The sequence below is a fragment of the Kogia breviceps genome, chromosome 4 (genome assembly GCF_026419965.1).
Source record: "Kogia breviceps isolate mKogBre1 chromosome 4, mKogBre1 haplotype 1, whole genome shotgun sequence".
NCBI classification, from domain to species: Eukaryota; Metazoa; Chordata; class Mammalia; order Artiodactyla; family Physeteridae; genus Kogia; species Kogia breviceps.
In genome coordinates, this window is record NC_081313.1 from 129,383,328 (window position 1) to 129,396,920 (window position 13,593).

Below are 13,593 nucleotides of genomic sequence, written 5' to 3' on the forward strand. Positions count from 1 at the left end.
GCTGTAATTACACAGATTAGTGTTTAACCCACTTTATTGCATATTTGAAATATCTTTCAAGAGCTAAAATTAAAGATACAGTTCAAGCCTTAAAAAAACAAAACAAAACTGTTAATTCTTTAATTGTTACCACAAGTTTACATGCAAAAATCTCCTGTATGTGGAAAAGGCAAAATTGAAGTAAATATTCAGTTAGCAAAGGATCTGGTCACCGGTCTTATATTTTAAGAGTTTATTGAGTAGATTACACCTCAAAAAATGAAATAGATAATTAGGAATGTGAATGCTGGCATTTGAAATTTGGAGAGTAGGATTGGAAACGGATATTCTAGGTCATATATCTGTAGATGTTTATTGTCTTAGGGAGGTTTCCCCCCACCATCTCCATGTCTTCAAACCTTACAGACAAAAAGATGTTGAATATTCTTATCATTATATCAATTTATATGGCTTTACCCAATCAACAGAGATTACATGTTTCAGAGTTTCTCAAGGTAAGATAGTGAAAGGATATTATTTCTAAAATCTGGCCAGAAATAAATGTTTCATGAAGAGCTGAAAGAGTAAGACTCTCCTGGAGACCACTATTCTGTCATCTTTATTGCTGGGAGATGATGAGGCATGAGTGTTCTAGTGAGGAAGCACAAGTTCATAATCATGCTCAAGTTCAGGGGTACAGGAAGAAGACCTAGTAGTGCAAGCTCTCCTGATAAGGGCATATTCTGTTTCTGACCGTTCTCTTAATGGTCTCACTCTCTTTGAAATGTTCTCATAACCATCATCATTGGAGCTCTGGGAGGGTCTTCGATCAGGCCTATGATTAATGACAGTGTAGCACACTTCTTCAGAACCACTGTCATTCTCATTTTCCTGCCAAGTACAAAGAAAAAAGAAATCAAGGATCCAGAATCAATCATCAGATTTGAACTTTGTGCCCCACTACCCCTCCCTTTTTCTTGTCTAATGGTGATCTGAGGTGTAACTCAGGTATTCAAAGCCCTTTCTCCAAGCCCTGATGTCTTAGAGACCTCATTTTAGCAACATGAACTGTGCTTCAAACTACCACTCATTCTGCTATCATTTCACCTCAAATAATAAAAGAGGAAAAAAGGATACTATTATCTCCCTATCTAGAGGAAAGCAGTTGTATACTTCATGCCAAACATACTGAGATGCAACATATGCAAAAATCAGACCTCAATAAGTAATTAATCAAATTACATAACAATAACTCTTCATAGGATAAAATTCAATTAATATAATTTAGAGTTTAAATACATTTTAAATTGCACAGACCATGAAAGAAAAATTAAAACATTAAAATACTACATACTAATTAAATCAATAAAATATTTATGACATACTATTAAAAAGAATAAACATTTTTTCATATGTTGATTGATATCCACCATGTTTATAAATAGAAAAGCTAAGTCCTGGACATAAGGATTTTTTTTTGCAGTAGAAGAAAATAAGTTGAAAATTTATTATACCTTTCTATCAGAAGCAGAATATTCCCCATTTTCAAAAAAGAATATTACTTTTGTAAGGCATGTTTTCTCTTCATATTAATAGTCTATTTATAGTCCATATATAATGAATAAGTTTATTTATTAATAGCTATTCTATACATACACACACCCAAACTGGTTAAAAATGAGCATTTTCTACTACATAATTTAAATATGGGTAACTATGTTTGTCCTGGTTACATGTAAATATTTAATCCTTTAATTTACAAACTTAGGAACAATTTAAGAAGGAAAAATTGAGTTTAATGTACTAAATTTATTACATTGGCTGATACAATATGTACATTTGAAAACTTAGCTGCTTTATATTGAAAAATCCTCTTCCTTATCACTATTTATTTTTTTACTTTTGCCATTTTAGTGCTTTACAGTACTATCAATTATCTAATTCTTTTCTTTCCCTCTTTTACTTTATCTTGCTTCTGTAATTTTTAGTAAGGAGTATATTGGAAAAAAAAGAAACAAAAGTAGGTGATAGATTTAGAAAACATCTTCCTGATTATTGAAGTCAATAATTATTTTGGTTACCACAATAATTCTTTTGATCCTGGGATTCTAGCAAGGTTAATGCAGAGGAGGAAAAGGGGAATGGGATGGAAAGTGGAAAGACCTTGATTGTATTAAACTAGTGGAAGTCCCTGATAGGATGCTGTAAGTTCTCCATTTTCCATTTTGAGAGGGTACATACTTGTAATCAAGGGCATACCCTTGCTAATCGATGCTTCATATCAGAAAATGTTTCTCATTATTTGGCAAACTTTCCACTTAGTAGACAGACCACCCTCATGGACATAAAGGTTAAAAGGGAATGTGGAAAGCTAAAAAGAATCAATGTTTTATGGTGGTCAGATTGTAGTTGTGAATTTGATTTCATTTATTTTTGTTATAATAGCTTTGAAAATTAAAATAATAGACTTCTGTAGAATTGGGACAACCATAAAAACTTACCAGTCACCTAAATCTGTTAAAATATACATATATATATACATTTTTTTTTTGTGAGGGGGGGGTACGCGGGCCTCTCACTGCTGTGGCCTCTCCCGATGCGGAGCACAGGCTCCAGATGCACAGGCTCTGCAGCCATGGCTCACGGGCCCAGCCGCTCCGCAGCATGTGGAATCCTCCCGGACCAGGGCACGAACCCATGTCCCCTGCATCGGCAGGTGGACTGTCAACCACTGCGCCACCAGGGGAGCCCAAAATATTTTTATTTTTAAAGTTATTTTCATTTCTGTATTAAAATTACCAGGAATAATATTTAAAATATGAAAGACTCTGATAAATCCATTCAGAAATTACAAGTAAAGAAAGACCTATAACTAGGCTTATCTGAACTTGTCTGTATTTTGAAATTTATCAGACAAATGTAATAATGTTTGTATTACCTGATTAGACATGAATAGATCATCTTTACCTGGAGGATAAAAATAAAAAGAAAGCAATGTAAGGGTTTTGGAACATCACACGTTGGAGGTAAAGAGATGGTGAAAAGTAAAGAAAACAATGATAAAATTTCAGAGGTCCACTATCTAAACATGTTGTGATTTGGTGTTTTTCATGATTGAGGTTCTCAATTCTGTATGACAATATCAAGGAAGAGCCTATGTTTTGGGGAAGCATCAATGCTATGATTCTATGTAATGATACATACAAAAGCTGGTGAATAAAGTAAATTTTGGAATTGTATAATAAAATTTTATCAATAAACATGATATGAAAATAAAGTATGGCAACTATAAAAAAAAGAATAATTCTGATATATAAATTTTATAAAATAATCATAAGAAAATCAAATAATCCTTAAGATGAACGATATTATAAAAATAGGTACTGAAATAACAAAAGTAAATATTTTAAATTAAATACAGATTCAGGTTGACTACAGCTATGAATACTGAAGCAAATTATACATCTGTTAATCTAAGATTCACTACTAATATATATATATATTTTCTAATAATATTTTAAATAAAGAAGTTAGAACTACAGAGGTCACAGAATACCAAGTACAGTAAAATCTCAATTTATGAAAGGAACATTGACTGACTGTTAAATCTAAAACCAAACAAGCTTGAAAGTGATTCTGAGCAAAATTATAGAATATGTTAAACAAACTAAAAAGATTCTGTATAACAACAGTATATTAAAAACTTTTTTAACATCTTTATTGGAGTATAATTGCTTTAAAATGTTGTGTTAGTTCCTGCTGTATAACAAAGTGACTCAGCTATATTTATACATATAGCACCATATCCCCTCCCTCTTGTGTCTGCCTCCCACCCTCCCTATCCAACCCCTCTAGGTGGTCACAAAGCACCGAGCTGATCTCCCTGTGCTATGCAGCTGCTTCCCACTAGCTACCTATTTTATATTTGGTAGTGTAGTCCATGCCACTCTCTCACTTTGTGCCAGCTTACACTTCCCCATCCCTGTGCCCTCATGTCCATTCTGTACAACTGTGTCTTTATTCCTGTCCTGCCCCTACATTCATCAGAACCATTTTTTTTAAGATTCCATACATATGTGTTAGCATACGGTATTAGTTTTTCTCTTTCAGACTCACTTCACTCTGTATGACAGATTCTAGGTCCATCCACCTCACTACAAATAACTCAACTTCGTTTCTTTTTATGGCTGAGTAATATTCCATTGTACATATGTGACACATCTTCTTTATCCATTCATCTGTTGATGGACACTTAGGTTGCTTCCATGTCCTGGCTATCGTAAATAGAGCTGCAATGAACATTTTGGTACATGACTCTTTTTGAATTATGGTTTTCTCAGGGTATATGCCCAGTAGTGGGATTGCTGGGTGATATGGTAGTTATATTTTTTGTTTTTAAGGAATCTCCATACTGTTCTCCATAGTGGCTGTATCAATATACATTCCCACCAACAGTGCAAGAGGGTTCCCTTTTCTCCACACCCTATCCAGCATTTATTGTTTGTAGATTTTTTGATGATGGCCATTCTGACCGGTGTGAGATGATACCTCATTGTAGTTTTGATTTGCATTTCTCCAATGATTAGTGATGTTGAGCATTCTTTCATGTGTTTGTTGGCAATCTGTATAGCTTCTTTGGAGAAATGTCTATTTAGGTCTTCTGCTCAATTTTGGATTGGGTTTTTGTTTTTTTGATATTGAGCTGCATGAGCTGCTTGTAAATGTTGGAGATTAATCCTTTGTCAGTTTCTTCATTTGCAAATATTTTCTCCCATTCTGTGGGTTGTCTTTTCATCTTGTTTATGGTTTCCTTTGCTATGCAAAAGTTTTTAAGCTTCAGTAGGTCCCATTTGTTTATTTTTGTTTTTATTTCTATTTCTCTAGGAGGTGGGTCCAAAAGCATATTGCTGTGATTTATGTCATAGAGTGTTCTGCCTATGTTTTCCTCTAAGAGTTTTATAGTGTCTGGCCTTCCATTTAGGTCTTTATGGAGAGTTTTTATCGTAAATTGGTGTTGAATTTTGTCAAAAGATTTTTCTGCATCTATTGAGATGATCATATGGTTTTTCTCCTTCAGTTGGTTAATATGGTTACCACATTGATTGATTTGCGTATATTGAAGAACACTTGCATTCCTGGAATAAACCCCACTTGATCATGGTGTATGATCCTTTTAATATGCTGTTGGATTCTGTTTGCTAGTATTTTGTTGAGGATTTTTACATCTATGTTCATCAGTGATATTGGCCTTTAGTTTTGTTTTTTGTGGCATCTTTTTCTGGTTTTGGTATCAGGGTGATGGTGGCCTCATAGAATTAGTTAGGGAGTGTTCCTCCATCTGCTGTATTTTGGAAGATTTTGAGAAGGATAGGTGTTAGCTCTTCTCTGAATGTTTGAAAGAATTAGCCTGTGAAGCCATCTGGTCTGGGGCTTTTGTATGTTGGTGGATTTTTAATCACAGTTTCAATTTCAGTGCTTCTGATTGGTCTGTTTATATTTTCTATTTCTTCCTGTTTCAGTCATGGAAGGTTGTTCTTGTCTAAGAATTTGTCCCTTACTGCCAGGTTGTCCATTTTTTTGGCATAGGGTTGCTTGTAGTAGTCTCTCATGATCCTTTGTATTTCTGCAGTGTCAGTTGTTACTTCTATTTCATTTCTAATTCTGTTGATTGGAGTCTTCTCCCTTTTTTTCCTTGATCTGTCTGGCTAATGGTTTATCAATTTTGTTTATCTTCTCAAAGAACCAGCTTTAATTTTATTGATCTTTGCTATTGTTTCCTTCATTTCTTTTTCATTTATTTCTGTTCTGCTCATTATGATTTCTTTCCTTCTGCTAACTTTGGGGATTTTTTTTCTTCTTTCTCAAATTGCTTTAGGTGTAAGGTTAGGTTGTTTATTTCAGATTTTTCTTGTCTACTGAGGTAGGATTATATTGCTATAAACTTCCCTCTTAGAAATGCTTTCTCTGTATCCCATAGGTTTTGGGTCATCTTGTTTTCATTGTCATTTATTTCTAGGTATTTTTTGATTTCTTCAGTTGTCTCTTGGTTATTTAGTAGTGTGTTGTTTAGCCTCCATGTGCTTGTACTTTTTAGGGTTTTTCTTCCTTGTAATTGATATCTAGTCTCATAGCATTGTGGTCAGAAAAGATACTTGATACAATTTCAATTTTCTTAAATTTACCAAGGCTTGATTTGTGACCCAAGATGTCATCTATCTTACAGAATGTTCCATAAGCACATGAGAAGAAAGTGTAATCTGTTGTTTTTGAATGGAATGCCCTATAAATATCAATTAAGTCCATCTTCTCCAATGTGTCATTTAAAGCTTTTGTTTCCTTATTTATTTTCATTTTGGATGATATGTCCATTGGTGAAAGTGGTGTGTTAACGTCCCCTACTATGAATGTGTTACTGTCACTTTCCCCTTCTATTGCTGTTAACATTTACCTTATATATTGAGGTGCTCCTAGGTTGGATGCATAAATATTTACAATTGTTATATCTTCTTCTTAGAATGATCCCTTGATCATTATGTAGTGTCCTTCTTTGTCTTTTGTAATAGTGTTTATTTTAAAGTCTATTTTTTCAGATATGTGAATTGCTACTCCAGCTTTCTTTTGATTTCCATTTGCATGGAATATCTTTTTCCATACCCTCACTTTCTGTCTGCATGTGTCCCTAGGTCTGAAGTGGGTCTATTGTAAACAGTTTATATACGGTCTTGTTTTTGTATCCATTCAGCCAGTCTATGTCTTTTGGTTGGAGCATTTAATCCATTTATATTTAAGGTAATTATCAGTATGTATGTTCCTACTACCATTTTCTAAATTGTTTTGAGTTTCTTTTTGTAGGTCTTTTCCTTCTCTTGTGTTTCTTGCTTAGAGAAGTTCCTCTGGCATTTGGTGTAAAGCTGGTTTAGTGGTGCTGAATTCTCTTCTCTTTTGCTTGTCTCTAAAGGTTTTAATTTCTCCATCATATCTAAATGAGATCCTTGATGGGTAGAGTAATCTTGGTTGTAGGTTTTTCCCTTTCATCACTTTAAATATGTCCTGCCTCCCTTCTGACTTGCAGAATTTCTGCTGAAAGATCAGCTGTTAACCTTATGGGGATTCCCTTGTATGTTATTTGTTGCTTTTCCCTTGCTGCTTTTAATATTTTTTTTTTTGTATTTAATTTTTGATACTTTGATTAATATGTGTCCTGGTGTGTTCTTGGATTTATCCTATATGGGATTTTCTTCACTTCCTGGACTTGATTGACTATTTCCTTTCCCATATTAGGGAAGTTTTCAACTATAATCTCTTCAAATATTTTTTCACATCCTTTCTTTTTCTCTTCTTCTTCTGGGACGCCTATAATTTGAATGTTGGTGTGTTTAATGTTGTCCCAGAGATTTCTGAGATGATCTTCAATTCTTTTCATCCTTTTTTCTTTATTCTGCTCTGTGGTAGTTATTTCCACTATTTTATCTTCCAGGTCACTTATCCATTCTTCTGCCTCAGTTATTCTGCTATTGATTCCTTCTAGAGAATTTTAAATTTCATTTATTGTGTTGTTCATCATTGTTTGCTCTTTAGTTCTTCTAGGTCCTTGTTAAAGGTTCCTTGTATTTCCTCCATTCTATTTCCAAGATTTTGGATCATCTTTACTATCATTACTCTGAATTCTTTTTCAGGTAGACTGCCTATTTCCTCTTCATTTGTTTGGTCTGATGGGTTTTTACCTTGCTCCTTCATCTGCTGCATATTTCTCTGTCTTCTCATTTTGTTTAACTTACTGTGTTTGGGGTCTCTTTTTCATAGGCTTCATGTTCGTAGTTCCCATTGTTTTTGGTGTCTCCCCCAGTGGGTGAGCTTTGTTCAGTGTCTTGTCTAGGCTTCCTGGTGGAGGGGACTGATGCCTGTGTTTTGGCGGATGGGTTCTGGTGGGAAGAGTCGAGTCTGGTGGTGTGTTTTGGGGTGTCTGTGAACTTAGTATGATTTTAGTCAGCCTCTGTTCTAATGGGTGGGGTTGTGTTCCTGTCTTGCTAGTTGTTTGACATGGGGCATCCAGCACTGGAGCTGGCTTTTCAGTGGAGCTGTGTCTTAGAATTGAGGCAGACATCTCTGGGAGATCTCTTGCCAATTGGGGTTGGGAGGTCTCTGGTTGTTCAATGTCCTGAACTTGGCTCTCCCACCTCCGAGGCTCAGGCCTGACAACAGGCTGGAGCACCAAGACCCTGTCACCCACATGGCTCAGAAGAAAAGGGAGAAAAAAAGAAAGAAAAAAGTAATAAAAATTATTTCAAAAATTATTAAATTAAAAAATAGTTATAAAAAAGAAGAGAGCAACAAAACCAAGAAGCAAATCCACCAATGATAAAAAGTGCTAACACCAAACTAAGATAAACATAAAAATCAAAAACAAATCAGTCACAGACAGCAAACCCCAAGTCTACAATTGTTCCTGAGGTCTACCACCTCAATTTTGGGACACTTCATTGTCTATTCAGGTATTCCACAGATGCAGGGTATATGAAGTTGATTGTGGGGATTTAATCTGCTGCTCCTGAGGCTACATGGAGAAATTTCCCTTTCTCTTCTTTGTTCACACAGCTCCTGGGGTTCAGCTTTGGTTTTGGCCCCACCTCTAGGTGTAATTCACCCTCTGGCATCTGTTCCCTGCCCACACAGGAGGGGACTAAAGCAGCTGCTGATTAGGGCACTTTTGCTCTATTAGGCTGTGGGAAGGGAGGAGTACGGCAGTCATAACTGGAATGTAGGGCAAGCCTGTGGTGGCAGAGGACCCTGTGACATTGCACCAGCCTGAGGTGCACCGTGTGTTCTCCTGGGGAAGTTGTCCCTGGATCTCGGGACCCTGGCAGTGGTGGGCGGCGCAGGCTCCCAGGAGGAGAGTGTGGATAGAGACCTGTGCTTGTACACAGGCTTCTTGGTGGCTGCAGCTGCAGCATTAACATTTCATGCCTGTCTCTGGGGTCCAAGCTGATAACCACGGCTCATGCCCATCTCTGGAACTTGTTTAGGTGGTGCTCTGCCTTCTGTGGGAAGACAGGGAAGCAATCCCCTCTCCTCGTGCACCCCAAAACAATGGTCTCTTGTCTCTTCAGCAGGTCCAGACTTATTCCGGGTCTCCCTCCTGGCCAGCTGTGGCACACTAGCCCCCTCAGGCTGTCTTCATGCAGCCAACCCCAGTCCTCTCCCTGGGATCTGAAGCCCGAGCCTCAGCTCCCAGCCCCCACATACCCCAGCTGGTGAGCAGATGAGCCTCTCAGGCTGAGTGTTGGTCGGCACTGATCCTCTGTGCGGGAATCTCTCTGCTTTGCCCTCTGCACCCCTGTTGCTGTGCTCTCCTCTGTGGCTCCAAAGTTTCCCCCCACAACCCCCCATCTCCACCAGTGAAGGGGCTCCCTAGTGTGTAGAAACTTTTCCTCCTTCACAGCTCCCTCCCAGAGGTGCAGGTCTCATCCCTATTCTTTGTCTATGTTTTTCCTTTTGCCCTACCTAGGTACGTGGGGAGTTTCTTGCCTTTTGGGAAGTCTGAGGTCTTCTACCAACATTCAGTAGATGTTCTATAGGAGTTGTTCCACATGTATGTGTAGCTTTGATGTATTTGTGGGGAGGAAGGTGATCTCCATGTCTTACTCCTCCTCCATCTTGAAGGTCCCCTTCTGTTAATAATGTTTAATACCTCACTGTTCTTCACAAAAAGGTCACATTCAATGCACAGATTTCAAATATGAAATGCTATGTATAACCATATAACCACATATATTTATAAATATAATCATATGTAATAACTTAATTAACCAAATATGTTTTTAAATTAGTACTGTTGTATAATCATAAACTGAAGGAATTATGTAGCCAGAGTACAATTCAATTATAGTGTTAGAGACAACAATTTGGAGAACCAAGCATAAGTATGAAGGGCATGAAGAAATCAAGCACTAGTTGGTGAAGTGGTTGCATCTTTTGTGCTGAAAATGTTACAGTATTTAAGAACAAGCATATTTATTCTAAGATTAAAATGTGGGAGGGGGTGCATCTCAGTGAGTCATGATGATGACGTCCACCAGCCTGTGGTGAGCTAGTGGATTGTCTGCTGCTCTCGCAGAGCCCCTCGCGCCTCCTGCAGACTCAGTGGCTGGCTCTGGGCCCATGAGGAAGCACGGTGGCCCGAGCTCGTGAAGAAGGCAGAGGCAGCGACGTGGCCCGGGAGCAGCGCTGGGGGAGAGGCCGCTCTGCAGGGTAAATGTGACAAGCCCCCACACCCACTGCTCTCCTCCCAAGTGCGTGAGGAGAGCAGGCAACACCAGGGCCCCACCAGGCCACAGACCCCGCCCAGCGGCCAGCACCCGGAGCACGCCTGGCAGCGGAGCTGCACAATGGCACCATGCTGGTCACCCTGAAGACCCTCCAGCAGCAGACCTTCAAGATAGACATCGACCCAGACGAGACGGTAAGAGCACTGAAAGAGAAGATTGAATCTGAAAAGGGTAAGATGACTTTCCTGTAGCAAGTCAAAAATTATGCAGGCAAAATCCTCAATGATGATACTGCTCTAAAAGAATATAAAATTGATGAGAAAAACTGCATGGTAGTTATGGTGACAAAACCCAAAGCAGTGACAACACCAGCACCAGCTACAATTCAGCAATCTAATTCTGCTACAACTACCACAGTTAGTTCCTCCACAGCACCAGCTGTGGCTCAGGCCCCAATCCCTGCCCCCACTCCCACACCTGCATCTGTCACTCCAGCATCAACGACAGCGTCTTCTGAACCTGCACCTGCTAGTGCAACAAAACAAGAGAAACCTGCAGAAAAGCCAGCAGAAACACCAGTGGTTGCTAACCCAAAGTCAACTGACAGTACATCAGGTGCTTCTCCTTGGTCAAACCTTTTTGAAGATGCAACAAGTGCACTTGTGACAGGTCATTCTTATGAGAATACAGTAACTGAGATCATGTCAATGGACTGTGGACAAGAGCAAGTAATTGTAACCCTGAGAGCCAGTTTCAACAACCCTGACAGGGCAGTGAAGTAGCTTTTAATGGGAATTCTTGGAGAGAGACAAAGTCGGGCTGTGATTGACCCCCCCTCCAGCAGTAAGTACTGGGGCTCCTCAGTCTTCAGTGGCTACAGCTGCAGCAACTATGACAGCAACGACTACAGCAACAAGTTCTGGAGGACACCCTCTTGCATTTTTATGGAATCAGGCTCAGTTTCAACAGATGAGACAAATTATTCAACAGAATCCTTCCCTGCTTCCAGCATCGCTACAACAGATAGGTGGAGAAAATCCGCAGTTATTGCAGCAAGTTAGCCAACATCAGGAGCATTTTATTCAGATGTTAAACGAACCAGTTCAAGAAGCTGGTGGTCAAGGAGGAGGGGGTGGAGCTGGCAGTGGAGGAACTGCTGAAGCTGGAAGCGGTCATATGAACTACATTCAAGTAATGCCTCAGGAAAAAGAAGCTATAGAAAGGTGAAAGGCATTAGGATTTCCTGAAGGACTTGTGATACAAGCATATTTTGCTTGTGAGAAGAATGAGAACTTGGCTGCCAATTTTCTTCTACAGCAAAACTTTGATGAAGATTGAAAGGGATTTTTTTTTTAAATCTCACATTCACACCAGTGCATTACACTAACTTTGTTCACTGAATTGTCTGGGATGACTTGGGCTCATGTCCACATACTTGGTATAATATAGTGGATTATTGGGAGTGGGGAGGGGGCGGGATCTAGGGTACAGGGCGGGAAGAATACCATGCATGTCTGCTTCAGTTAACAGATGCCACAAATCCACAGAGCGTGTAAAGTATTATACAACTAAAAGTCAGCTTTTGCAGGTCTTTATTTCTTCTATAAAACAATAGGTAGGGCTTTCCTGGTGGCGCAGTGGTTGAGAGTCCGGCTGCCGATGCAGGGGACGCGGGTTCGTGTCCTAGTCCGGGAAGATCCCACATGCCGCGGAGCGGCTGGACCCGTGAGCCATGGCCGCTGAGCCTGCGCGTCCGGAGCCTGTGCTCCGCAACGGGAGAGGCCACAACAGTGAGAGGCCCGCGTACCACACACACACACACACACACACACACACACACAAAACCCAATAGGTAACTTTTCCTAGGTTTTACTCTTTTTAGTGTACTAGATCCAGAAATTTAGTGTAATGCCCTGCTTTATATTTCTTTGACTTAACATTGGTTTCAAAAAGAATCTTTGCTACCTAGAATCTACAGTTCCTATTTTATGGCAACACTGGAAAATGGCTTTGTGAAATTGAAAAATAATATTGGAGCAACTGTAAACAGAAATGCCATATTATCGATGGTTATTGTTGCTGCTTCCAATAAGTATAAAATTAATGTGTAAAAAAGCCCATTCTTTCATGATAAATACTTGGGATTGAGGGGAGAGAAGGGGAATCTTGTCTTAAAATGAAAATAATTACTGCTATTTTAAATTTCTTTATCATTGAATGTGAGACCCTTCTAACATGAGTTGAGAAGCTGTACAAGTATAGGCAGAGTCATTTTCCTGTTTACATTTTTTTCGTTTGTCTTGGGTGGGAAATTGGCAGGTGTTTACTTCATTGTTATATTGCAGTAAAAAATTTTAAAACTACAGTTGCATGTTTGCTTTTGATATATTCCTTTATGGAATTAGCTCTTTGGGGCCAATGGAGAAATACAGCATTCACTATCCCTGTTTTCCTCTTCCCTCAGCAGAAATGTGTTTGTCAGCAAGTAGTGAATTCCAACTGCTGCCTTTTTTAAAACCCACAAAATGCTGATTCAGTTCAAAATTAATGCAAATGTCTCAAAACTGGGTTTCTGATATTTGTAAATGTTCTTCCTTATTAGATAAGAATGTATGATCATTAAAGTCATTAGGATTATTTGCTTTCGAAAAGAGAAGGTGGATAGAACTATCATCTAGCATCTTTTATTGCATTGGACAGACTGGAGAAATCTTTTGGAAGGGTTGGGAGATGTGACTGGAAAAGTACTTTGGAAAATATACAATCAAGATATCTCATGGCATATTAAAATAAAAATCTTTTAAAAATGTGAAATATGCCATCACTATGCTAAAGGTCAGCTAAATTAATATCCTAAGTAGACTTCTTATTTGAAGTCAGGGCATTGATTGGGTAAACAATATGAGCCTTAGAACCAGAATTTAAATATCCGAGAAAACTTCTGATGACTGAAATTAACCTGAATTCCAAACTCCAACAAGTAAGACTATTGCGTCACATGAGGTGCTCTCTCTGGTCGTGGATAGTGGGACTCTTCCTTCCTTGATTGAAAACCCTGAGGAAAGTTATCTTGCAAAAGGGAAGACAGACAGTATCCCTCACCAAGAACACATCATTATATTCAGACTGAAAATAGAAATCAGATCCAAGCATGCCCTTAACATTCAGTAAATTATAACAGAAAAAGAATACTTTCTTTTTAAATTTACTTTTAAAAATATTTATTTCACTACTTGCCAAAATCAAACAAGCAAAAGTGTGAATTTAGCAACATGTTGTTGTTAATGAATTGATTCTGTGAGTCCTAGATTATGAAAGAAAGCACACATATGTATGGATCTGAATGAAT

General features: G+C 38.4%; 1 protein-coding gene and 1 pseudogene across 1 annotated transcript; one reads left to right on the plus strand and one right to left on the minus strand.

Annotated features, from left to right (window-relative positions):
* Nucleotides 1–630: 630 nt before the first annotated feature.
* On the minus strand, nucleotides 631–2,929 carry GCSAML (germinal center associated signaling and motility like). Its single transcript, XM_067033308.1, has 2 exons — nucleotides 2,918–2,929; nucleotides 631–870 (listed from the first exon to the last, which is right to left on the minus strand). The coding sequence occupies exons 1-2, from the start codon at nucleotides 2,927–2,929 to the stop codon at nucleotides 631–633; spliced, it is 252 nt and encodes an 83-aa protein (XP_066889409.1).
* Nucleotides 2,930–10,380: 7,451 nt separating this feature from the next.
* LOC131755277 (UV excision repair protein RAD23 homolog B pseudogene) lies at nucleotides 10,381–11,591 on the plus strand (annotated as a pseudogene).
* Nucleotides 11,592–13,593: the final 2,002 nt, after the last annotated feature.